Here is a 23574-nt window from a genome sequence, read left to right as displayed (position 1 = left end):
TCATTCAACTCTTAGTTTGTCTCTATAGTGGTGGCAGATCCGTTTCAGCCCACCTGCTGAATCTCATTTCAAGGAGGACTTTGTGTTTCTGAGGATTTTTGGTAATTGCTGTTTGGATATTGTCAGTATTGCTGCCCAGCCTGTCTTGTAACTCTTATGTAGGAGGAGCCTAGAAGAGCTGGGATCAGGGGAGCACCACTGCTGAAGAAGGGGAGGGTGTCTCAGAGAGGGGTGGCCTCTGTGGAGAGAGGTGTCTGGGGAAAGGCAGGGTGTGTCACTAGCTCCCAGCTTCCCCAGTGGACAGACTGCGTTCTCCCCACGCCTGCCTGCCTGCTGTCTCCCTCCTTATCCACGTCAGCCTCCCCTGTCTTCTCTCCGGGTGCTGGAGCTTTTCTCAGGACCTGTCTGAAGGGAGCTTTTGCTTTCAGCCTTTATCGTAGAGGTTTTTTTCTTCATACTATCTTTTAGGCACACAAACACCTGAATGTGTTCCTGTTTTTTTGAAAACACCTGCCTTTTATTTCTAATTTCATTCCCATGGGAGAGGTTGACCACTTGTACTTGTTTGCAGACTCACTTCCCTGCATTCACGTGTAAAGAAATATGTGGTTTTGGTGCATAATTAAGTAGGTGCAGGTACGTTGTTTCACAGCTTTGTGTTTTAACCGTATATTCCTCAGTCTTCACACATGGAACTCCTCCCTCCGCTTCCACCGGCACTGCTCTTTGGGCTGGCCATGAGCCATGACAGTCCCTGCCTCAGGGCTTACACTTGAGTAAGAGACCAGTTAGGCTGACATGATTCTCTAGGATGTCCTGGGAGGGAGAGGGGTAGTGGGTGCAACAGTAAAAGCAGGAGGCCCCTGGGAACTTCACTGAGTGGGGTGGGTGGTGAACAGTGGGGATGGGCCAGGGACTGTGTGGGGCGAGGCATGACAGGTGCCAAGGCCCAAGCCACCTGCTTGTGTTGCTGAGTGTGCTTGGGGCCAGGGTGCCGGAGGGGAGAGTGCAAGGTGTGCACTGGGTGCATAGCGCTTTGGCTGCCGTGGTACCTGTTTTGATACAGGGAAAAAAGGCTTGAAGGCCATCTGATTTTTTGTTAGTTTTTAAAGCTTTTTCTTTTTCTCCTTTTTTCTTATTGTTCTTTTTCCAAATAAACTAAAAGAGCATCCTAGAGGTTTGTAACTTGAGTAATTTGAGGAGCTGCCAGAGTGAAGGGACCTGATCCTTTGCTTTCTTTGCTCTTTGAAAGGAAAAGTGAAAGAATGGGGACGGTGTGGTGGGACCTGTTTGATGGGCAGCCCGTTGCTGCCCAACTTAGTGGGCAGAGAAAACATGACTCTTATGTTGGAAATTAGCAATTTTGTTCTCTGGTAAATCCGCACAGATCTGGAGGAATTTCGGAGCTACTTGGAAAAGCGTTTTGACTTTGAGCAAGTCACTGTGAAGAAATTCAGGACTTGGGCTGAGCGGCGGCAGTTTAACCGAGAAATGAAACGGAAACAGGCGGAGTCTGAGAGGCCCATCTTGCCAGCCAATCAGAAACTCATCACTCTGTCTGTGCAGGATGCACCCACAAAGAAAGGTGAGTTGGGGCTTGTAAATTTTATCATTGGCAGATTGATTATACTGTTGTTTTTCACTTGATGGTCTTAGAACATATGCTTTGTGTGTGAATTGCGTTTACTTCAAAGCTTATGTTTACCCTATGAATGCAGAGGTGCACTGTGTTCATGGTGGTGAGCCCCTAATTGTGAGTGAGTCGCTAACTTGGTGGTGCCAGGTCCCAAGTGCTAGCTTGCGGCAGGTCCTCATGCTGTTGCTGAGATAGGCCTTCTTGTCACAGAGTTTGTCATTAACCCCAACGGGAAGTCCGAGGTCTGCATCCTGCACGAGTACATGCAGCGAGTTCTCAAGGTCCGCCCTGTTTATAATTTCTTTGAATGTGGTAAGTTTGACCTCCCCCATCTCAGCCCCGAAGAATCCTACACCTTGCTGGGGTCATGGCTGGGAGGCGGGAACTGACCATTAGCCCCACTCTTTGGGATAGGAGTGAAAAGGCAGGGCAGGGAGAAGGGCACTGCAGGTGGGCAGGTCATTTTCACAGTAGTGTGCCCCTTCTGAGGGCCAGTGCCTCTGCTTCCCCTTCCATTATCCATGCTCCCTCCACCCCCACCTTCCGTTCATTCCTTGCTCCAAGGAAGGCCTCCCTTGCTGTGTTTCCACCTGCCCCCAGGTGGATGGAGTGGCCTTAGGCCTGCACTTCCCACCAGCTGTCTCCTGTGGCCATCCTCATCACACCTTTGTGAAAACCAGTTTATCCTTTTCTTGGAAGTCTGAACCCAGGAGTCACGCATTGTTTTTCATGTTGTTTCTTTGACTTAACTGCATCTGTGTGTCTCCGCTGCTCACAGCCCTCTGTCCATCTTTCATAGACATTGATCCCTATCCCGGCTTGGCCTCTGGCCTCCTGTTTCCCCTCCAGCTTATGAACCCGTAGTCTCCCATTTCCCAAAATTTTCCTGGCATGCTCTTTGCCTGCTGACTAACCCTTGGCCCTGTCTCCATGCCTCGGGAGCCCCTGTCTCTGCCCTCCAGCAGCAGCCCTGACCCTGCCTTGTCTTTTGGTGCCAGCAGATTGTATGTATACGTGTGTGCATGCTTTTAATGTCTTGGCAAGTGTTTTTAAAACAATAATTTTAATTTTAAGAGAACCCAAGTGAGCCTTTTGGTGCCTCGGTGACCATTGATGGTGTGACCTATGGATCCGGAACTGCAAGCAGCAAAAAACTTGCGAAGAATAAAGCTGGTAATGTGCCTATTTGGGTGTCAGAGACCCATGCTACCTACTGTGTCTGCCTCTCCCCTTAGCTGGGGAGGGCTGGGGGTAGAGCAAATCCATTTTATTTATGTAATCATCTACCTTGGTTTTTTAAAAGTATGTGCTCTTTGGAAAAGACTCAAGTAGAGGAAGTGAAGTGTGAGAAATAAAAGTAGAAAATGCAAACCTCTGCTCGGTGGAGGCTGGGCCTGAATCTTCCAACCTTGTCCCCACCACTCACAGAGCTGACTAGGCTGTGCCTAGCACGCATACTAGAGCGGGTTTGTATTTAAACTGAGCAAAACGTGGGCATCTTAGGAGATGACAAACAGGTGGAAACGTATGCAGTCAGCATTCTCCTTGAGTGGTTTTGACATGTGCGAGGACGATTTCCTGAGTCCTTCAAACTGCCATTCATTGAACATAGCCTGTCAGATCCCTGGGAAGGCCTATGTTTCTGGTTAAAATGGAAACCGTTCTGCCTCACCATTAGGATTACTTGACCTCTTCTTGGGAGTAGAGCATATTGCATGGTGCATGTTGGGTGTACCCAGACACTGGCACCCACAATTCCATTCTTGAGGTTTCTCTGTTGTGTCTTCCAAAGCATGAAGCATGTTGGTTTATCACATTCTCACTAGGTCTCGAGGGTGGTGAAAGTGCTTTTTTTGCTCACGTGACTCAGAATTTCCTTTGGAGTTGCTTTCTTTGGTGATGTATGCTGAGGATGATTGGGAGAATACGTTACTTTCTATCCTTTCGTCACGGGTTCTCCCTCAAGGCCTGCTGTCCATCTTAGGCAGAAAACTGACAAAAGCCTTTTTCAGCTCAACAAACTGGTGCTACTAAGGTCATGGGGCACATAACCAGCAGAGTGGGGCTCACTGTGGGAGTGGAAACGTCCTGGCAGTGGGGCTCTGCTCTCCCCATGTGCAAGGATCCACTTCTCTGCCCAGACCCCAGCTGCTCTCTTGATTCCTCACTCGGATGTCTTGCCAGCACCTACAACTCTACAGGGTCAGACTTTTGCCCCTCCCCTGTTCTGCAGCACCCCCCACTTCCCCACCCCAGTGGTGAGTGGCAGTCCTGCTCACGCAGAAACCTGTGCTCAGCATTGAGTCATCCCTCTGCTCCATCCTGCAGATGCTTTCTCCAAAGTATCTGTCCAATCGCTCTGCTTTTCCCTGCCACACTCAGCAGCCTGTTCACTCCTCAGGCCTCGCTGCCTGGCCTGCTACAAGTACCTCAGGGCAAGAGTACACACAGCTCGGTGTGGCTTACAAGGCTGCCCACAGTCTTAACGCTTGTCCCACGGCCTCTTTGTTTAGGATGTGCACCTCCCGTCCTCTGCTCTCCCTGCCTGTGAAGTGCTGCTTGCTGTTCCCCAGGGCCCTTGCTTCCCTCTGAGCCGTGGGTACTCTGGCCCTACACAGGAGTCAGCATGTAGCTTGCTCTGGAGTTAGGAAGCAAGCTGGGCCTGAGCCCTCACCCTTGGGGTTTTTCTTTTCATAGCCCGAGCTACGCTGGAGATCCTTATCCCTGACTTTGTCAAACAGACCTCTGAGGAAAAGCCCAAAGACAGTGAAGAGCTTGAGGTGAGTGTTGTGATCCTGCCCTGTTTGGAGCTGTGGTTCCAGTGCAGTGTCCGCACCCCACCCTCCTCACTAGTGCAGGTTATGCTCACGGATTTAGTCACCCAAGCTCTAGGTGATTTTGTTTTGTTCATACTTTATAAAAGGGGAAACTAGCTTGTCTTTGTGCAAACAGGGGGAAAGGTGTTATTTTTGTCAGAGATTTTTGTCCCATGTCTTGCAGTGAGTGGTAAAGAATGTGCATAATAAGTGTATACGGGAGTTCGTCAGCTCTACCCTGACTGGAGATCCATGGTGAGAATGAAACTTTGAGACTGTCTGTAAAAGTTATGTTGTTCTTTGTATTAAGAACTACTTAAAACTACTTGTGAACTTTCTTGGGTAAATATGATAAAATGGATATTTGTAGTAAGGGCTTCTCAAATTCTGAGGAAGGTGTTCTTTTTTATAAGTTCATTAAAAAGATTTTTTTTAAAGTTTATTTTAGAGAGAGAGGGCGTGAGTGAGGGACAGAAAGGGAGAGAGAGAGAATCCCAAGCAGGCTCTGTGCTGTCAGTGCAGAGCCCAATGTGGGGCTCAGACTCACAAACCATGAGATCATGACCTGAGCCAAGATCAAGAGTCGGATGCTTAAGCAACTGAGCCACTCAGAAGCCTCTCTAACAGTTTTATTGATGTGTAATTTATATACCATGAGTTTTGCTCTTTTAAACCGTACTGTTGAGTGGATTTTTGTGTATTCAGAGTTGTACAATCATCGCTTGCAGTGTTCTAATCTTAGAATATTTTCATCTCTCTGGGAGGAAACCCCATACCCATTAGCAGTCACTCCTAATTCTCCCTGTTCCTTGCCCCTCAACCCCTGGCGACCACTAATCTCTCTGTCTTGATGGATTTACTAGTTCTGGACACTTCATACCAATGGAATCATATGACATGTAGTCCTTTGTGACTGGCTTCTTTTACTTACCATGCTGTCTTAGCTGTAGGTTTTATCAGATTGAGGAAATTTCCTTCTGCTCTTGGTTTGCTGAGAGTTTTTTTTAGGAATGGATGTTGGATTTTGTCAAATGTTTTTCCTGCTTGTACTGAAATGATTGTCAGGTTTTTGTTTTTTACTGTAGTCATGTGGTGGTATATTGCATAGGTTTTTGAATGTTAAACCAACCTTGGATTTCTGGGATAAATCCCACTTAGTCATGGTGCACGTAAGTTTGATGTGTTTGCTGGATTTAGCGTGCTGGTATTTTAAGGACTTTTGCAGCTATATTTATAAGGGATACTTGTTTGTAGTTTTCTTGTGATGTCTGGTGTTGGTGTTGGGGTAATACTGTCTTTACAGAATGAGGTGGAAAGTGTTCCTTTCTCTACTATTGGTGTGGAATATTTCGTGAAAGGTTGGTAGTAATTTTTTAAACATTTGATAGAATTCACCAGTGAAACCATTTGAGTCCAGACTTGAATTTGTCTGAGGTTAGTTAATTACTAATTCAATTTTTTCACTTTTACCTCTGTTCAAATATCCTTTTCCTTTTTGAGCTGGTATGGAAACTTTGGGTTTTTATAGGAATTTTTCATTTTGATCTAGACTAATTCTTTGGCATACATTTATTCGTAGTGTTCCCTTATGATCCACGTTGTTTTGGTAAGTTTGTGCTGCTCCTGCTTTCATTACTGATTTTAGTAGTTGAGTCCCTCTTTTTTTCTCTTGGTCAATTTAAAGTTTGTCAGTGTTGTTGATCTTTCAATGATCTAACTTCCGGTTTTGTTGATTCCCCACCCCTCCCCACAATAGCTTTGTTACTGTCTGTTTCATTTATTTCTGCTGTAGCCTTTGTTTCCTTTCTTCTGCCAACCTTAGGTTTAGTTTGTTTTTCTTTTCTAGTGTCTTCAGAGTATGGATTGGAGATCTTCTTTTTATTCATTCCATTTAATGTTATTTTTTATTTATTTATTTATTTATTTTGAGAGAGAGTACACATGAGTAGGGGAGAGGGGCAGAGGTAGAGAGTGTGAGAGAGATTCTTAAGCAGGCTCCATGCTCAGGGCTCAATCCCACAACCCTGGGATCATGACCTGAGCTGAAATCAAGAGTCAGGTGCTTAACTGACTCAGCCACCCAGGTGCCCCCTGAGATCTTCTTTCTAAATATTGGAGCTTGGGCTATAAATTTTTTTCTATGTACTACTTTCACTGCGGCCCATAAGCTCTAGTGTGTGTTCTATTTTTTGTTCACCTCAAAGTGTTTTTCTCATTTCTCTTGTGGTTTCTTCTTGAACCATTGGTTATTTTTGGAGTGTCTACTTTCCATCTATTTGTGAATTTCCCGAATTTCCCAAATTTCCTTTAGTTATTGATCTTTAATTCCAGTGTGGTTCAAAAACATAGTTTGTATGATTTCAGTCAGTCTTTTAAATTCATTGAAGTTTGTTTTATGACCTAACATACGATTTGCCCTAGAGAATGTTTTATATGCAAGTGTACTATGGAGTGAACCAGATGCCTGTTAGGTCTAGTTGGTGTATAGTGTTATCTTCCTTTGTTGGTCTTCTGCCTAGTTCTATCCGTTCTTGAATGTGGGTATTGGAGTCTTCTGCTGTTGTTATTGAATTATAGCTTCTTTCAATTCTGTTTTTGCTTCATGTATTTTGGGGCTGTTGGTAGCTACATATATGTTGGTGGTATTGGGAGGTAATTAGAAATGTATGTTTGGTCTTTGTTCTTGGTTCCTGGTGCAGAGCTTCTAATGTAATACAGTACATTAATGCGTTTTTTGTCCCCATTTCTTTAAAAAGCTGCAGGTTGATAAAGGTGAATGTTTTTTGTTATTTTTAACAGACTCCTTTTTTTAAGATTTTTTTCCTATTTATTTATTTATGAGAGAGAGGGAGAGAGAGAATCTCATGAGGGGCAGAGAGAAAGGGAATCCCACACAACAATGACAGTGCAGAGCCCGAAGTGGGGCTTGAACTTGCCTGAAGCTGCGCTCAAACTCACGAACTGTGAAATCATGACCTGAGCCTAAGTCAGATGCTTAACTGACTGAGCCACTCGGGCACCCCTTAACAGGCCCCTTTCAACCACATCTGAGTTTATGTTAATGAAGTAGCTTTTGGACCATTCCTTTGGATGGGAGCTGGTTGCCCAGGGAATTTACCATCTAATTAGAGGGTTGGGACTTTCAGGGCTTCCCCCTCCCGTGTGTTTGGGGGGAGTCACTGGATGTTGAGCTAATTGCTAATGGCCAGTGAGGTAATCAGTTATGCCTGTATAGTGAAGCCTCCATTAAAAAACTCTTAACTGAAGGGGTTCAGAGAGCTTCTTCGTTGATGAACACATTGAGATGCTGAAAAGATGGCAGGCTCAGAGAAGGCATGGAAGCTCTGTACCCCTTCTTTTATACTTGCCCTATTTATCTTTTCCATCTGGGCTGTTTCTAAGTTATATCCTTTTGTAATAAAGCAGGGCTCTAGGAAGTAAAACGGAGGAAGGGTTGGGAACCGCCAGTATATAGCTGCTCAGTCAGAAGCACAGGTGACAACCTGGACTTGAGGTTAGTGGCAAGTGGTGGCAATAGTCTTGTAGGACTGAGCCCTTAATCTGCAGGATCTGCTCTAACTCCTGGCAGTTAGCATTAGAACGGCTTGGTGTGGAAACACATTCATTTGGTGTCACAAGTGTTCAAACCAGAAGTCAGTTCTGTTTAATGTTTATAATGGTTATGTCACCTTGATGGATGAACTCTTTGTCATTATTAAATATCTTTTATCTTTAGTAATATGTTTTGTCTCAGTGTCTTAGAGTCAGTTTTCTCTGATACAGTCATTCCTACGTTTTTTGTTTTTTGTTTTTTTTTTTTTTTTAATATTTATTTTTGAGAGAGAGACAGAGTGTGAGCAGGGAGGGGCAGAGAGAGAGGGAGACACAGAATCTAAAGCAGGCTCCAGGCTCTGAGCTGCCAGCACAGAGCCCGATGTGGGGCTTGAACTCACGAACCATCAGATCATGACCTGAGCTGAAGTCGGACGCTTAACTGACTGAGCCACCCAGGCGTCCAGTCATTCCTACTTTCTGATATATCTTTCCATCTTTTTACCTTTAACCCGTTTGTGTGTTTGAATCTAAATTGTGTTTCTTCTACACAGCATAAAACTGGGTTTTGTTTCTATGCATTCTGTCAAATCTCTGCCTTTTGATCAGACAGTTTAATCAATTTGTTTTTTAAAGATTTTATTTTATTTTTTTTTTAAATTTTTTTTTTAACGCTTATTTATTTTTGGGACAGAGGGAGACAGAGCATGAATGGGGGAGGGGCAGAGAGAGAGAGGGAGACACAGAATCGGAAGCAGGCTCCAGGCTCTGAGCCATCAGCCCAGAGCCTGACACGGGGCTCGAACTCACGGACCGCGAGATCGTGACCTGAGCTGAAGTCGGACGCTTAACCGACGGAGCCACCCAGGCGCCCCAAAGATTTTATTTTTAAGTAATCTCTGCACCCAATGCAGGGCTTGAATTTATAACCTTAAGATCAAAAGTCACATGCCCCACCGACTAAGCCAGCCAGGTGCCCCTTTTATTTTTTTATTTATTTATTTAAAAAAAATTTTTTTTTTTTAACATTTATTTATTTTTGAGACCGAGAGAGACAGAGCATGAACGGGGGAGGGTCAGAGAGAGGGGGACACAGAATCTGAAACAGGCTCCGGGCTCCGAGCTGTCAGCACAGAGCCCGATGCGGGGCTAGAACTCCCGGACCATGAGATCATGACCTGAGCCGAAGTCGGATGCTTAACCGCAGGTGCCCCTTTTAATAAAGTTAATCAACTTTTTTTTCATTTTGGAGGGGCCTTAGTCAATTGAAATGTAATTACTGATAAGGTAGAATTGATATATACTATTACACTGTTTGCTTTCTGTTTTATGTCTTTTTGTTCCTCAGTTCCTTTGTTACTGCCTCTTCTGTTTTAAATACTTTCTAATGTACCAGTTTAATTCTCTTGTTTCCTTCACTGTATATACACATATTTTTAAATTTTTTTTAACATTTATTTATTTTTGAGAGACAGCGTGAGCAGGGGAGGGGCAGAGAGAGAGGGAGACACAGAATCTGAAGCAGGCTCCAGGCTCTGGAGCCTGACGTGGGGCTTGAACTCACAAGCCATGCGATCATGACCTGAGCCGAAGTTGGACACTTAACCAACTGAGCCACCCAGGCGCCCCTCCCTGTATATTTTTAAGTTATTTTCTTGATGATTGTCATAGGGTATAACTGTAACATCTAAACTGAAAACAATCTAGTTTGGACTAATGCCAACTAACTTCAGTTGTATATAAAAATTTTGCTCCTATAGCTCAATTTACCTTCACCTTTATGGTTATGTTGTCACAAATTACCTCTCTGTATGTTGTGTGTCCACAAACATGGATTTATAATTATTGTTTTACGTAGTTGTCTTTAAATCTTTTTTTTTTTTTTTTTTTAATGTTTATTTTTGAGAGAGACAGACCGTGAGTAAGGGAGGGTCAGAGAGAGAGGGAGACACAGAATCCGAAGTAGGCTCCAGGCTCTGAGCTGCCAGCACAGAACCTGACACGGGGCTCTAACCCACGAACTGTGAGATCATGACCTGAGCTGAAGTTGGATGCTTAACTGATGGAGCCACCCAGGCGCCCCTATATCTATTTTTTTTAATGTTGGTTTATTTTTGATAGACAGAGACAGACTGCTAACAGGGGAGGGGGAGAGAGAGGGAGACACAGAATCCAAAGCAGGCTTCAGGCAGAACCTGATGTTGGGCTTGAACTGACAAGTTGTGAGATTATGGCCTAAGTCAAAATTGGACTCTGAGTCAACTGAGCCACCCAGACGCCTCTATATAGTTGTCCTTTAATTCAGAAAGGAAAAACAGAATTAGAAACAATATATGTTTATATTGTTTTTTATTTACTGTAGTTAGCTTTATTTTTTGTAATGCCCTCAATTTGTTTATGGTCTACAGTGTCCTTTTATTTTGGCCTGAAGGCACATCCCCCGCCCCCCCCCCCCCCCCAATCCTGAAGGCTCTTCAGTATTTCTTGGAGGGCAGTTCCACTAGCTGTGGATTCTCTCAATTTTTGTTTATCTGAGAATGTCTTAACAATTCCCTTTAAAAAAATTTTTTTTTTAAATGGTTATTTTTTGAGAGAGAGAGAGTACGAGTGGGTGAGGGGCAGAGAGAGAGGGGGAGACAGAATCTGAAGCAGGTGCCAGGCTCTGAGCTGTCAGGACAGAGCCTGACGTGGGTGCTCAAACCCTTGAACCATGAGATCGTGACCTGAGCTGCAACTGGACGCTTAACTGACTGAGCCACCCAGGTGTCCCTTAATGATTCTCTTTTTGAAGCATAGTTTTGCTGGCTGGGTATAGAATTTTTTTTAAGTTTATTTATTTACTTTGAGAGAGAACCAGGGAGGGGCAAAGAGAGAGGGAGAGAGAGCAAGAATCCCAAGCAGGCTCCACACTCAGTGCAGAGCCCTGTACGGGGCTCAAAGTTAATAACCGTGAGATCATGACCTGAGCCAAAATCAAGAGTTGGACGCTTAACTCACTGAGCCACCCAGGCACCCCTGCGTATAGAATTCTTAGTTGACATTGTTTTTCTTCATAGTGGTGATCTGTCTGCCTTCTGGCCTCTATAAGGAATGAGAAATCGGCTGTTAATCTTACTGAGAATCACGTTATTGATGAGTTGTTTCTCGTACTGTTTTCAGATTTTGTCTTTGGCCTTTGACAGAAATGTGTAGGTATAGATTTCTTTAGTTTATTCTTTTTGGAATTTGTTGAGCTTCTTGGATACGTAATGTTTTCCATCTTTAAGAAGTTTCAGCCTTTATTTTCTCATAATTTTTTTTGCCCTTTAGTTTCCTCTTTTTCTGGGAATCCCATTATAGGTAACCTAGTACACTCAGGGTATCCCACAGGTCTATGGGCACTGTTATTTATTTATTTATTTTCTTTGTCTTAATTGATAGTCTGGTGAGATACTGTTCTTATGCTTTCCTTTAATTCTTTAGATGTGGTGGTTTGTTTTAGTTTTTTGAGCATATTATAGCTGGTTTATTTAATTTATTTTTTAATGTTTATCTTGAGAGAGTGTGCAAGCATATGCATGAGCACTTGAGCGGGGGAGCGGCAGAGAGAGGAGAGAATCCCAAGCAGGCTCCAAGCTGTCAGCGCAGAGCCTGATGTGGGGCTTGATCCCACGAACTGTGAGATCATGTCCTGAGCCAAAATCAAGAGTTGGACCCTTAACTGACCAAGCCACCCAGGTGCCCCTCCTCAGGGATGGTTTGTATTGACTACTTTTCTTTATCTTGTATGGCATATACATTTGTGTTTTAGTTCATGTCTCGTTAAATCTGGGCATTTTAAATAATGTGGCAGCTGTGGATATCAAGATTACCAGTTAGAGGACAACTTTTTAAAAAAAATATTTATCATTTTTGAGAGAGCACAAGCAGGGGAGGGGCAGAGAGAGAGGGGGAGACATAGAGTCTGAAGCAGGCTACAGGCTCTGAACTGTTAGCACAGAGCCTGATGCAGTACTCAAACCCACTAACCACAAGATCATTCCCTGAACTGAAGTCAGACCCTTAACCGACAACCACCCAGACATCCCAAGGATATATTTCTTGCCTCACAGCTCTGGAGACTGGACATCTAAACTCAAGGTGTCAGCAAGGTTGGTTTCTTCTGAAGGCTAGGAGAGAAAGATCTCTTTCAGGCCTCTCTCTGTTTGGAGATAACAGTTGGAGATAACTGATAACAGTCCTTCTCCCTGTACTGTGTGTTTGTTTCTGAATCTGTTTATAGGGACAGTAGTCATATTGGATTAGGGCCCACCCTAATGACCTCATTTTAACTTGATTATGTCTGTAAGGACCTTATCTGCAAAAAAGGTTATATAATGAGGTACTGGAAGTTAGGATTTCAGCCTATCAATATGTGGGTGGACAGAATTGAACCCATAATAGTGACTTTCCTAGACTATTTTGTGAAATCCAAGTCAGAGATTTCCTGACCTAAATCAGTAAGTCTCCCAGCCTTTGCTAGGGAGCTCTTTATGCATGTTGGGGTCACCTTTAATGCTCTAGTAGTTGACAATTGTGCCTTAGCCTTTACTTCCTTCCCACTTGCACAGAGCTTCTGAGTCAATCAGGAGATTTGGGCCTTCCCAGGACTTTCCTGGGCATGCAAGTGGCCACCTAGATCTCCAGACAAGTTGGAGCTTTTCAAAGCCTTTTAAGGGCATCTCATTCTCTAGCTTTTCCTTTTATGTTTTCTGACCTGTCTCTTGCTTGCCAGCTGGTATCCCAGCCTCAGGCAACTGCCGTATGAAACAGTTGCCACTGATTATTTTTGATAGATTTCCTGGGGAATTGGGCTGTTTTCACCGAATGAACTCTGAGTTGGGTCGCATAAAGGCAAGTTTTACAATGAGCTTTTCTGTAGAGCTGCCACATGGACCAGACAGCAGTGGTTCTCTGGGCTTGGGTTGTTGGGGAACCAGTTTGCCTTCTTCATTGAACCAGCCTTGCTGGTTCCCAAGGCTACCACAGAGCTGGGAAGAGAAGACAGGAATGGGCCAAATTTTATAAATAAAATGCTACAAAGCTCATTGTTCTTAGCAAAATTCAGCCATTTTTTTCTTGAATAAATGCTCCCCAGATTGTTGTCTTTAATTTCCAGAATTCTGAAAAAGTTGATTTTGACAGTTTTAGTCAGTGTTCTTGTTGATCCTGTGGAAGAGCAAAATTTGGAGGTTTTTTTATTCTGTCACCCTAGAACTGGTATAGGATGTGTTTAAAACTTTTTTTCAAAAACAAAAAAGACAAAATATAAAACAGTATTCACCTGGGTGGCTCAGTTGGTTAAGTCTGACTTCAGCTCAGGTCATGATCTCATGGTTTCAAGCCCCACATTGGGCTCTCCTATCAGCGAGGAGCTTTTTTCTGATCCTCTGTCCTTTCTCTCTGCCCCTCCCCTACTCGTACGCGTGCACACTCTCTCGAAAATAAATTAACGTTAAAAAAACTAAACATTTTTTCCAATCTTTTTAGACTGAGACTATTCTAAAATATGGTAAAGTGCCCATGGCAGTTTAAATTACACTCGGGTGTCTATTTTTTGTGCTTTATTGTCATAGATGGGCCATAGACAGATCACAGAGCCCACTCAGCAAACAAAATCTCAAAAAGACTAGCTCCTTCAGGAAAAATCACATTTTCAACTTTATTTCTCAATAACCTAACTATGGAACAGTGGTTGTTGAGGGAGGCTTCCAAGGCATGTTGGAGAACTTGTTACCTACACCTCTACCCATAGCCTGCCAAGGCCCTTAGGATTGGTTGTTGCAGTTGATGATGCATGGGCTGTATAGGTTGCACGCCACCATTCTCTGATACGGGGTAGCAGAAACTGGAAGGGGTAGCTATGGTTCTGGTGCTGGGAGTCAGCTTGGCCTAGGCAAGTAGGGGATGTGCGGCTCCAGCAGCCTTTTTGGAAGATGGAGCTTTGCTTTGTCATAGCAGCTCATCTGAGTAGCCTCTGCTGTTGGCCAATGCGGTGGGGATGTGTGTCTTACCTGTCTAAGCATGCAGCACCCACGCCCCACTGCCTGTGGCTGTTGTGGTAAAGTTTAAAGTAACTCAGTAAATTATAGTTGATTTAAGAAATTTTTGACATGTTGAGATAATGGAAAATTCTCCAGGGTTAGTACAGCAAGTGTTAGGAACACCTGGTTTCAAGATAAGATCCAAGACGGTCTCCATTTAGTGTTGTGGCCTCTAAGATACCAGCATCTGGCTTGGTTGGTTATTAACTGAATGAATTAGCATTTCAGTCCAGTTTTTAATCTGAAAGTCTCTGTGCTTACTGTTGGCTTTAGTTCACTTTTGTATTTAGCACCATTGTAGTTCCCTAAGCAGGGACCTCCCAGTTTCATTCTGGCCAGCTTAGGGACCCAGGGGTGTTCCATGGCTCTCCCAGCTTTGTGTGTTGAAGAATGGTCTGTCGCTCCAGTTACCTGCTCTGTCCCAGCTGCTTTTTGCAGTCCCACCACCTGCATGTGGCCTCATATGTGGCTGTCTGGTGGTATACACTCTTGGAGGGCTACAAGCTTGCCCCAGACTGTGATGTCAGCCCGGTCTCTACCTCATGCTTGGTGGTCAGAGACTGGTGGTTACCTCTTCTCTAGAGTGCATGGTTTTGATGATGACCAGCTGGCAGTCTTTGTGCTCATTTCTTTCATTTTCCACCTTTCCTCCTGCCCTGTACAGTCTGTAAGGTCATTGTGGCTGCACCCTTGTCCCTGGAGCCTTTTACATTAGCACCTCTAGTGAGGCATCTGCTGTGACAGAGACTGCAGGTTTCTGGAATTTGTGCCTCAGGTTGTGCTGGATAGTAGTAAGATTCAGGATCTGGCCATGTACTCTGGGGCTCTTCTGGAAAGTGAGGGATCTTTCCAGAAATAACATCAGAAAGTAGCCTGAGAGGGGTGCCTGGGTGGCTCAGTTGGTTGGGTGTCCAACTTCAGCCTAGGTCATGACCTCGCTGGTCCCGAGTTCTGGCCCCACAGCAGGCTCTGTACTGACAGCTCGGAGCCCGGAGCCTGTTTCGGATTCTAGGTCTCCCTCTCTATCTCTGCTCCTACCCCACTCACACTCTGTCTCTCTCTCTAAAAAATAAATAAACATTAAAAAATTAAAAAAAAAAAAAAAGAAAAGGCAAGCTTGAGAGAGGAGGTCTTCCCAGGTAGAGGAGGCTATGTGGGCAGCTCGGAAATCCCAGGTATAAAAGTTCCCTTGTACACACAAAGGACTTTTTCATGTTGGTTCTCCAATTCTCTGACACCAGCTAGGTGTCTGCAACTTTGCTCAGTTCTCACACTATTTACATGGAGTTGGCTCAGTTCCAAAAGACTGCCCACACTTCACATTCCAGCCACAAATGGGGTGCACAGGCCACCCACATTGACCAGCCAACTACAGATTCAGGGGTTTCCATGACTTCCCTTGGGTTCATTAATTTGCTTGAATGAGAACTTTTTTAGAATTTGCTCTCAGAACTCAGGGAAACTTCTTTACGTTTACTGGTTTATTATTAAGAATACAGGGGCGCCTGGGTGGCTCAGTCGGTTAAGCGTCTGACTTCGGCTCAGGTCACGATCTCGCGGTATGTGAGTTCGAGCCCCGCATCGGGCTCTGTGCTGACTGCTCAGAGCCTGGAGCCTGTTTCAGATTCTGTGTCTCCCTCTCTCTCTGACCCTCCCCCGTTCATGCTCTGTCTCTCTCTGTCTCAAAAATAAATGAACGTTAAAAAAAAAGAATACAAATGGACAGCCAGATGAAGAGGTGCTTAATCATGGTTGGTCTTTCTGGTGACCAGCCCCATCATGAAGCTGTCTAGGCCCTGCCCCCCACCATGCCTAATTAGCATAAACTCAGATGAGGTCCAGAGGGACTTCTTTGAATAACAAAAGATACTCCTATTAGGAAATTCTAAAGTTTTAGGCGCTCCCTGAACTGGATACAAGGACCAGATATGTGTCTGATGACCAAAAATGTCCTCATCCTCTGGAGAGGTTTTTTTTCACACTTAGAATTTAATTGTATATGTGTGTACTTATTTCCCATTTTAAAATTTGTCAGAGAAGAAAGTAGCTTTTCTGTCAGGTTGAAAGTACTAGAGCAGCACAATCGTGACTGATAGGAATTGCTGTCTTGCTCCTGAAAAATTGTGACGGTGTTTCTGTCACATCCTTGTCAGTAGCTTGGTGGGTGGGTGGCAGTCCCCCTTCCCCATGGTGCCCTTGTGGAGGTGTGGCTCCAGAGTTCCAGCTGTGGGGGCAGGATGCCAAGGTTGGCTGGGCAGGCCCTGGTTCTTTGGGAGCTCTCGCTATGCACTGCTGTCCTTGACGTACAGTGGCACAAAGTCCACATGCAATGGTGGTGTGGATATAGAATATCCAGAATTCTAGAATTGCCATGGAAGCAGAGGCTCAGGGCATAGCATGTTTGGTGTTGATTAAAAAGGCAAAAACAGATGAGCAGAACTGGTACTGAGCCTTTTCACAAGACCTGGGGTGATTTCTTCTTAGTATTTTATAGCTTTTTAGGTAGCTGTGGGTTGTGGTTGGTTCATGCTTGTTCTAGAATTTAGGCATTAGTGACTTGGTTTTTTTGGCTCCCTTCCCCCGCCCCCGACTAATTTAGGTTTTAATAGAGAGTTCGGGGCACTTAGGTGGCTCGATTGGTTAAGTGTCCGACTCTTAATTTTGGCTCAGGTCATGAGATTGAGCCCTCCATCAGGCTCAATACTGATAGTGTGGAGCCTGCTTGGGATTCTCTCTCTCCCTATCTCTGTGTCCCTCCCCTGCTCGTGTGTGTTCGCAGTTGCTCACTTTCTCAAAAAATTAAAAAAAAATTATAGAGTGGTAAATGCACTTTTTGGTACACTTCTGTGAATTTTGAAACGTGTAGTTTTGTCATGTAACCAACAGCGCAATCAAGACATTTTCAAATGTTCTCCCCCTCCCAGTTTTCTTAAACTGCCCCCTTCTGCCCCTTTGTAGTCAAAACTTTCTTTTTACCCAGGTAGCCACTGAGCTATCTCTGTAGGTTAGCCAGTTCCCAAATGTCTTATCAGTGGAGTCACAGGGGAGGTAGCCTTAGAACCAAGCTCCAACTCAGTGATGCACTTGAGAATCATCTGTGTTGGTGCTGGTGTCGATGGTTGGGTAATTTTTGCTGCTGAGTGTGCCTACTGCAGGGCAGTGCCTAGTATGTTCTTACTTGAGGGGTGTTGAGTGCATTTCCATTTTTGGGTGATTAGCATTTGGCTGCTGTGAGGCTCTCCGGTTTTCCACGTGAGTGTAGCTAAGCACCCAAGATGGCCTTGCTGGGCCGTATGATAAGTATATGTCCAACTGGGTGCCTTTGCATGTCTGTCGAGCCAGATGAGCATGTGTGTGTGGGTCTATCTCTGCACTCTGTCTCCTTGATCTGTGTGACCTTTCACCAATGCCATACCTTCTTGATGACATGAATTCTTGGAATCCGTGCGAACCCTCAAACTTTGTTCTTTTTCAAAAGCACTTTTTGGTTACTCCAGCTACTTTTCCCTTCCGTATAGAAACAGTATGTCAGTACAAAAAGTTCTGTTGAGATTTTGATTGGAATTGTGTTACATCTGTAGATAAATTTGGAGAGAATGGACTTCCTAACAGTATTGAGTCTTTCAGTTCACAAACCCAGTGTATCTCTCCATTTATTGAAGTCTTTGATGTCTTTTATTAGTGTTTGGTCATTTTTAGTATGCAGATCTTTCACATGTTTTACTAGATTTGGACTTGAGTATTTCACATGTGTTTTGGAACTGTTGTGAGTAGCACTTTAGTTTCAGTTGTGTTGATTGCTAGTGTATAGCGATCTCATTTACTGTCGTATATTGATCGTATGTCTTGTGGCTTTGCTGAACTGCTTTATTAGTTCCAGTAGTTTTTCTGTAGATTTCTTTGGGATTTCTATGTACCGACCAGGTTGACTGTGATGGTTTGATTTCTTCCTTTCCAATCTAGACGCCTTTTGTTTCTTTTTCTTGCCTTACTACTCTGACTAGAAGCTCCATTACATGTTGAGTAGCAGTGGGGAGAGTGGACATCCTTGTCTTGTTCCTGATCTTGGGGTGAAGCATATAGTCTCTGACCATTGAATATGATGTTAGGTGTTAGTTGTTTGTTGATGCCCTCTATCAGGTTGAGGAAGGATTCTTCTATTCCTAGTTTGTTGAGTATTTTTGTCATGAAAGGATGTTGCATTTTGTCAAATGCCTTTCCTTATCAATTGATATTACAGACTTTTTCCTCCTTAATTTGTTGATATAATGTATTATGTTGATAGATTTTTTTTTTTTTTTAACGCATTCCTGGGCTAAGTAAGTCCTTTCTTGGGCATGGCATAGATTTGTTTTTATGTGTTAATGGTTACGAATTGCTAATACTCTATGTAGGATTTTTACACCTGTGTTTGTGAGGATTATTATTTTGTAGTTCTCTTTGGTGTTAATAAGGGTACTGCTAACATCATAAAATGAACTGGCAATTGTCCCTCCTCTTGTGGTGTTTTGAAAGATTGTCTAGAATTGGTATAATTTTTTTTTTCTTAAATATTTGGTAGTTGTTGCCAATGAAACGATCTGAGTGTGGAGTTTTCTTTGAAGGGACCTTTTAACTACAAGTTCAACTTCTTGAATAGAGCAGTTTGGGTAATTTGCACTTTTCAAGGAATTGGTCCATTTTATTTAAATTGTTGGGTTTATGGGTGCTGGTCTGTCTGTGGTGCTCTCTCAGGGTCTTTCAGTATCTGTTGGGCACCAGTGATCCAAACTTCTTCTGTACTGTTGGCATTGGGCCACTTCTGCCCTTTGTACTATAGTCTCTACATGCTCCTTGCAGGTTAACCTGCAACATGTGACTGTGGCTCTTGGTGCAGGTAATTGTGGTATGGGCCTTTGCCAGCGTCTGTTGGATATCTTTGGGCTTCTTAGTGTGTGTTCTTCTGCCATGTGTGTGTCTGCCTCGGCTCTGTCAGGGAGGATCGTGGGTACACAGGTGGTCTTGCTCAGTCTGACTACAGGTCCACAGCCCAGGTGCCGACTGCTGGTTAGAGACTGGGTTATCAAAGGGCTGAAATGAGAGAGCCAGCCACCATGGATGGGTCGGCTGCCTGGCTAGCCACTAAGGATTGGTCTAGGGCCTGATGTCTTGGTGAATAACTTTCCCTGGAAACTGATCCATGCTGATGCAGATGCTCGTAAGTGGAGGTATCTTGTGGGGACCTGTTGGAAACTGTAGCCAAATGAGAGTAGGGAGATTTCTAGCTCACCAGAATCAGCAATTCCCTTTAGAAATGTCACCTTGCTTTCCTTGACTCAGTCACAGTCCGCTGAGAGAGGAACCCCTGCCTCCCTGCCCAGAGCAGTGTTCTTGTAAGTGTTGTGTTCTTGTAAGAAGAGGGAGGGAAGTGGAGAGAAGGCTGGGTGGAGTTGGGAGTGATGCTAAAGAAAGCTTGGTGCTGCCAAAACCTGGGAAGGTCCAGAAAGAATCTCTCATAGAGGTTTCAAAGGGAACGTGGCCTGCTGACACCTTGCTTTGGGACTTCTGGGCCCCAGAATTGTGAAAAAATAAATAAGCCACCCACTTGGTGGTACCTTGCTATGGCAACCCCAGAAGCCCAGCAGTCCCCACCAGGGAGGTGGGCTGTGCTGAGTGAACTAGGCCACATCCTCCGTTCACAGAGGGCGGCTCAGCAGAGGCCCAAGTCTGGTTGGGGTCAACGCTGCCTCCTGGCTGCTGCCTGCCTCTGTTGTGCAGAACTTCTCTTTTTCCCCCTCAACTGGTTAAGTGGTTTCCCATTAACCCTTTAATTGTTCTGTTCTCTGGGCATAGCAGTTGGTCTCAGAGCTAGGACAGGATGACTCTGTGTTTGAAACAGGAGCCAGGCCAGGCCCTTCACAGCCTTCAGAGAGCTTGGCCTTTTTAGAGTGCATCTCTTTTGTCTGATTTACCTTTTGTCTTCTATAATCTCACTTATGATGATCTTCAAAATTCTTTTCTAAGGTTGTCTGTCTTTAGATTTCTGACTAATTGATCAGACTCAGATTCAGAAAAGGCTCCCAGGCAGCACCAAGCTTTGCCACCCCGTTGCAGCATACTCTCCAACCTAGCACAGCACTGCTTGTCCTGTCTCAGAGGGGCTGCTGGACAATGAGGTGGGGGCGCAATGTGCTCTTCAAGGCAGTAAAGATGACAGGAAGCTTCTGGGGGAAGCAGACAGCATGGGGAACAGCTCCGTGAGGCCAGCAGGCTCGGTCCAGCACTTAGGAGTGGCTGCTTTGTTTTGTAGTATTTTAACCACATCAGTATCGAGGACTCACGGGTCTACGAGCTGACCAGCAAGGCCGGACTGTTGTCTCCCTATCAGATCCTTCACGAGTGCCTTAAAAGGTAGGGCGGGTGCTTCCCCTTCTGAGTAGGGTTGTGTGGGGGCTTTTCTGTTGGTGCCCAATGTCTTTACTAGCTATTTATCCTGGTTCAAGAGGTGATGCTAAAGGCCAAGCCATTGCAAGTATTCCCTGTGTGCACAGAAGCCCCTGTGCCTGCTGGTCAGTCAGAGCCTGTGAGATCGGATCAGGAGAATCCCCTCCTTTTCAGCTGAGAAGTGCGGTTTGGGGAAAGGGTTGGCATTGTCTTCAGAGAGCCTTTAAAGCCTTTCCTGAAGCTGTCATTTCTTTGTCCTCAGCCGATGGCACTGGTTGTCTTTGTTTTTTCTTTAAGAAACCATGGAATGGGTGATACATCCATCAAGTTTGAAGTGGTTCCTGGTAAAAACCAGAAGAGTGAATATGTCATGGCGTGCGGCAAACACACAGTGCGCGGCTGGTGTAAGGACTGCCTCCCTCCTCCCTGTCACCCCACTGCAATTTCCCTTGACCACTGGGGAGGTTGCACACTGCCATGTGGCCTGTCTGGGAGCCCTGAGCCTCTGGGGCTTAGTCTCAGGCCACTACCCTGGCATCACTCCCAAGCTCCTGCCTTGTGTGCTGACCACCCGCAGTCCTCCGTGTCCACTGGCATCTCCTATCGACCTCTGTCTGAAAGCCGGTCAGTCTGAGGTGGGACTGTGGTAGTCCTGCCTGTACCAACCCTATCCTCCTAGTTCCTGGGCTTGGGCTGGTCACTTTGGCTAGGCCATGTTTTCCCCCTCCTGCCACTAGTGCCCCATCCAGCCCATGGTCCCTGTGGTAGGAGGAGGGATGTCCTAGAATGGCAGCAGAGCCCTTGCCCTGCCCTACTCTGTGTCCCTGTGCTGGGTGATGTGCCTGCCCCATTTCTGGTCTTTGTGTACACCACCTGCAGTATTTACCAAATTTGGTTGGTTATTTATTTTTAACTTCTTTATTTAAAAAAAATTTTTTTATGTTTATTTTTGAGAGAGAGAGAGAGAGTGTGAGCAGAGGAGGGACAGAGAGAGAGGGAGACACAGAATCTGAAGACAGGCTCCAGGCTCTGAGCTAGCTGTCAGCATAGAGCCTGATCCAGGACTCAAACTCACAAACCATGAGATCGTGACCTGAGCCAGTGGATGCTTAACTGGCTGAGCCACCCAGGCGCCCCACTGAATTTGGTTTTTGAAATAACTACGTTTTATTTTATCTTATCTTTTAATGTTTACTTTTGAGAGAGTGTGCCATGTACGAGTGGGGGGAAGGGCAGAGAAAGAGGGAGACAGAGAATCCCAAGCAGGCTTTGCACTGTCAGTGCAGAATCTGACGTGGGGCTCAAGCTCACACATTGAGATCATGACCTGAACTGAAATCAAGAGTCAGATGCTTAATTGACTGAGCCACCCAGGCACCCCTAAAGTAACCACTTCTGAAAACAACTTTATTTTAAAAGAAAATTTTGTATGACTACTATAAACACAAACCCAGTGCTGTGTAAACTAGAAAGTAACACACAAGTTGACCTTGGGAAAATCACAGAACTCACAGACCTGGGTGTCCCCTGTGATTCAGCAGATATTAGTCCTCACTGAGCCCCCTTCTGGAGCAGACAGGTGTGGCATAGAAGGAGTGCTGGGACCATTGACCTCCCTATCTGGGAAGTGTGGCCACCTTGGTTTGTCTGGCCATAGGCATCTCCTGGCACTCAGACCCACTCTGTTCTCCAGACCCACTCTGCTCCCCGGCCCCACCTTCCCTCTGCATACATAGAAACTCCTCTTTCAAAGTTCATACACCCTCTGGAAACTCCTCTGGGCTTTCTGGCAGAGCCTCCCTCCCCTGTGCCTGTCCCCAAGGAGCCTTGGGCCATGTGCTTCATGGTGCTCGTTTTGCTTGTCTGTATCTCTGGAAGTGTAGGGTGTGGTGGGAGGGAGGCCTTGTAAGTTATGACCTTGGGCCCATTCTGATTTTCTGAAGCCTTTGAGGGAGCTGTTCTGCTAAATGGGGTTAGGGTGGGTCCTGGTCTCAGCTTTGTGAGACTCCAGTGCCGACTGCAGTGGTGGAAGACGTCTGTACCCCCTCCTGTAGAACATGCCGTTTGCTGGGTGGGGGAATGGCAGGTGTGTCTCCTCTCTAGGCAAGGTGGCCATGTTGACAGCTGAATGTTCTAGTGACTCCCTCTCCACATTTCCTCTTCCTTCCTCACAGGTAAGAATAAGAGAGTTGGAAAACAGTTAGCCTCTCAGAAAATCCTTCAGCTGCTGCACCCACATGTCAAGAATTGGGGGTCTTTATTGCGCATGTATGGTCGCGAAAGCAGCAAGATGGTCAAACAGGTAACCAGGCTCCTCCCTAGGACCTAGGGCAGCCTCTGTGCTTATCATCCTCTCTCCACCGTGGCACACCTGTTTGAGGTCCTGCTGTCACCGGAGATAGTGTTGGGCAGCTCTGCTCTTGTTCAAGGCTGCTTCTCAGGCGCTTTGCTGGGCCATGTCTGTGACCTTGAGGGTGGGAGGTGGTCATTCATGCTGTGTCTCCCTCCCTGAGAAGCCTGGTCCTGGCTCTGGCTGTGTGGGGTGAGCCTGTCCAGCAGGACGTACAGGTGGTGAGTGCTGCCAGCCCCAGTGGAGAGGAAGCTTCTGAGCTGAGACCTGGTGTCTCCCCTTCCCCCACACTGGAACTGCAAGCCCTTGGATTAATTTGAGGACCCCTAGAAGCTTAAGGGAGAGTAAGAGATGCAGGGCACCTTTTCCTGCTTATGAACACCAGTTTTTTTTTAACTAAACACCTGTACACATCATCTGTTTAGTTTCTGCTGTTTTGCCGGGATCGAGAGATTTAAACCAGTACCCTTAGGTTTGTATGTTTTGTGGGGTGGAGGGAAGTCCTGGGAGGTGTTTACGTTTATTTTTACCCTGATGTTTCCAGAAATAGTCTGGGTTACCTGCATCCCAGTGAGGGGAGGGGTGGCCATGTGGCATCTAAGGAGGTGACACTGGGCCCCCAAGGTGCTTAGAGAGGAACCTCCAGATATGTGTTGCTGAGAAAACTCCAATGACTGCAGATGAGGTTGAGTTCTGCCTTCACGTGCCTTTACTTTTGTGCTGTATCTTGTTTGG

At 45.4% G+C, this 23574-nt stretch overlaps 1 protein-coding gene across 2 annotated transcripts in view; it reads left to right on the top strand.

Annotated features, from left to right (window-relative positions):
• DGCR8 (DGCR8 microprocessor complex subunit) overlaps positions 1 to 23574 on the top strand; it is a 37175-nt gene that overhangs the window by 9910 nt on the left and 3691 nt on the right. For both annotated transcript variants that reach the window (XM_019435588.2, XM_019435589.2), the window contains exons 6-12: positions 1388 to 1585; positions 1847 to 1948; positions 2711 to 2809; positions 4334 to 4416; positions 20356 to 20456; positions 20787 to 20893; positions 22664 to 22791. In XM_019435588.2, the coding sequence (XP_019291133.1) occupies positions 1388 to 1585; positions 1847 to 1948; positions 2711 to 2809; positions 4334 to 4416; positions 20356 to 20456; positions 20787 to 20893; positions 22664 to 22791 (818 nt within the window). The remainder of the gene's footprint in view (positions 1 to 1387; positions 1586 to 1846; positions 1949 to 2710; positions 2810 to 4333; positions 4417 to 20355; positions 20457 to 20786; positions 20894 to 22663; positions 22792 to 23574) is intronic.

This window comes from Panthera pardus, unplaced genomic scaffold, assembly GCF_024362965.1.
Source record: "Panthera pardus isolate Hobbes unplaced genomic scaffold, ASM2436296v1 HiC_scaffold_15, whole genome shotgun sequence".
Classification (NCBI taxonomy): Eukaryota; Metazoa; Chordata; class Mammalia; order Carnivora; family Felidae; genus Panthera; species Panthera pardus.
The sequence above is the reverse complement of the archived record's forward strand: the minus strand, read 5'-3'. Positions and strand labels throughout refer to the sequence as shown.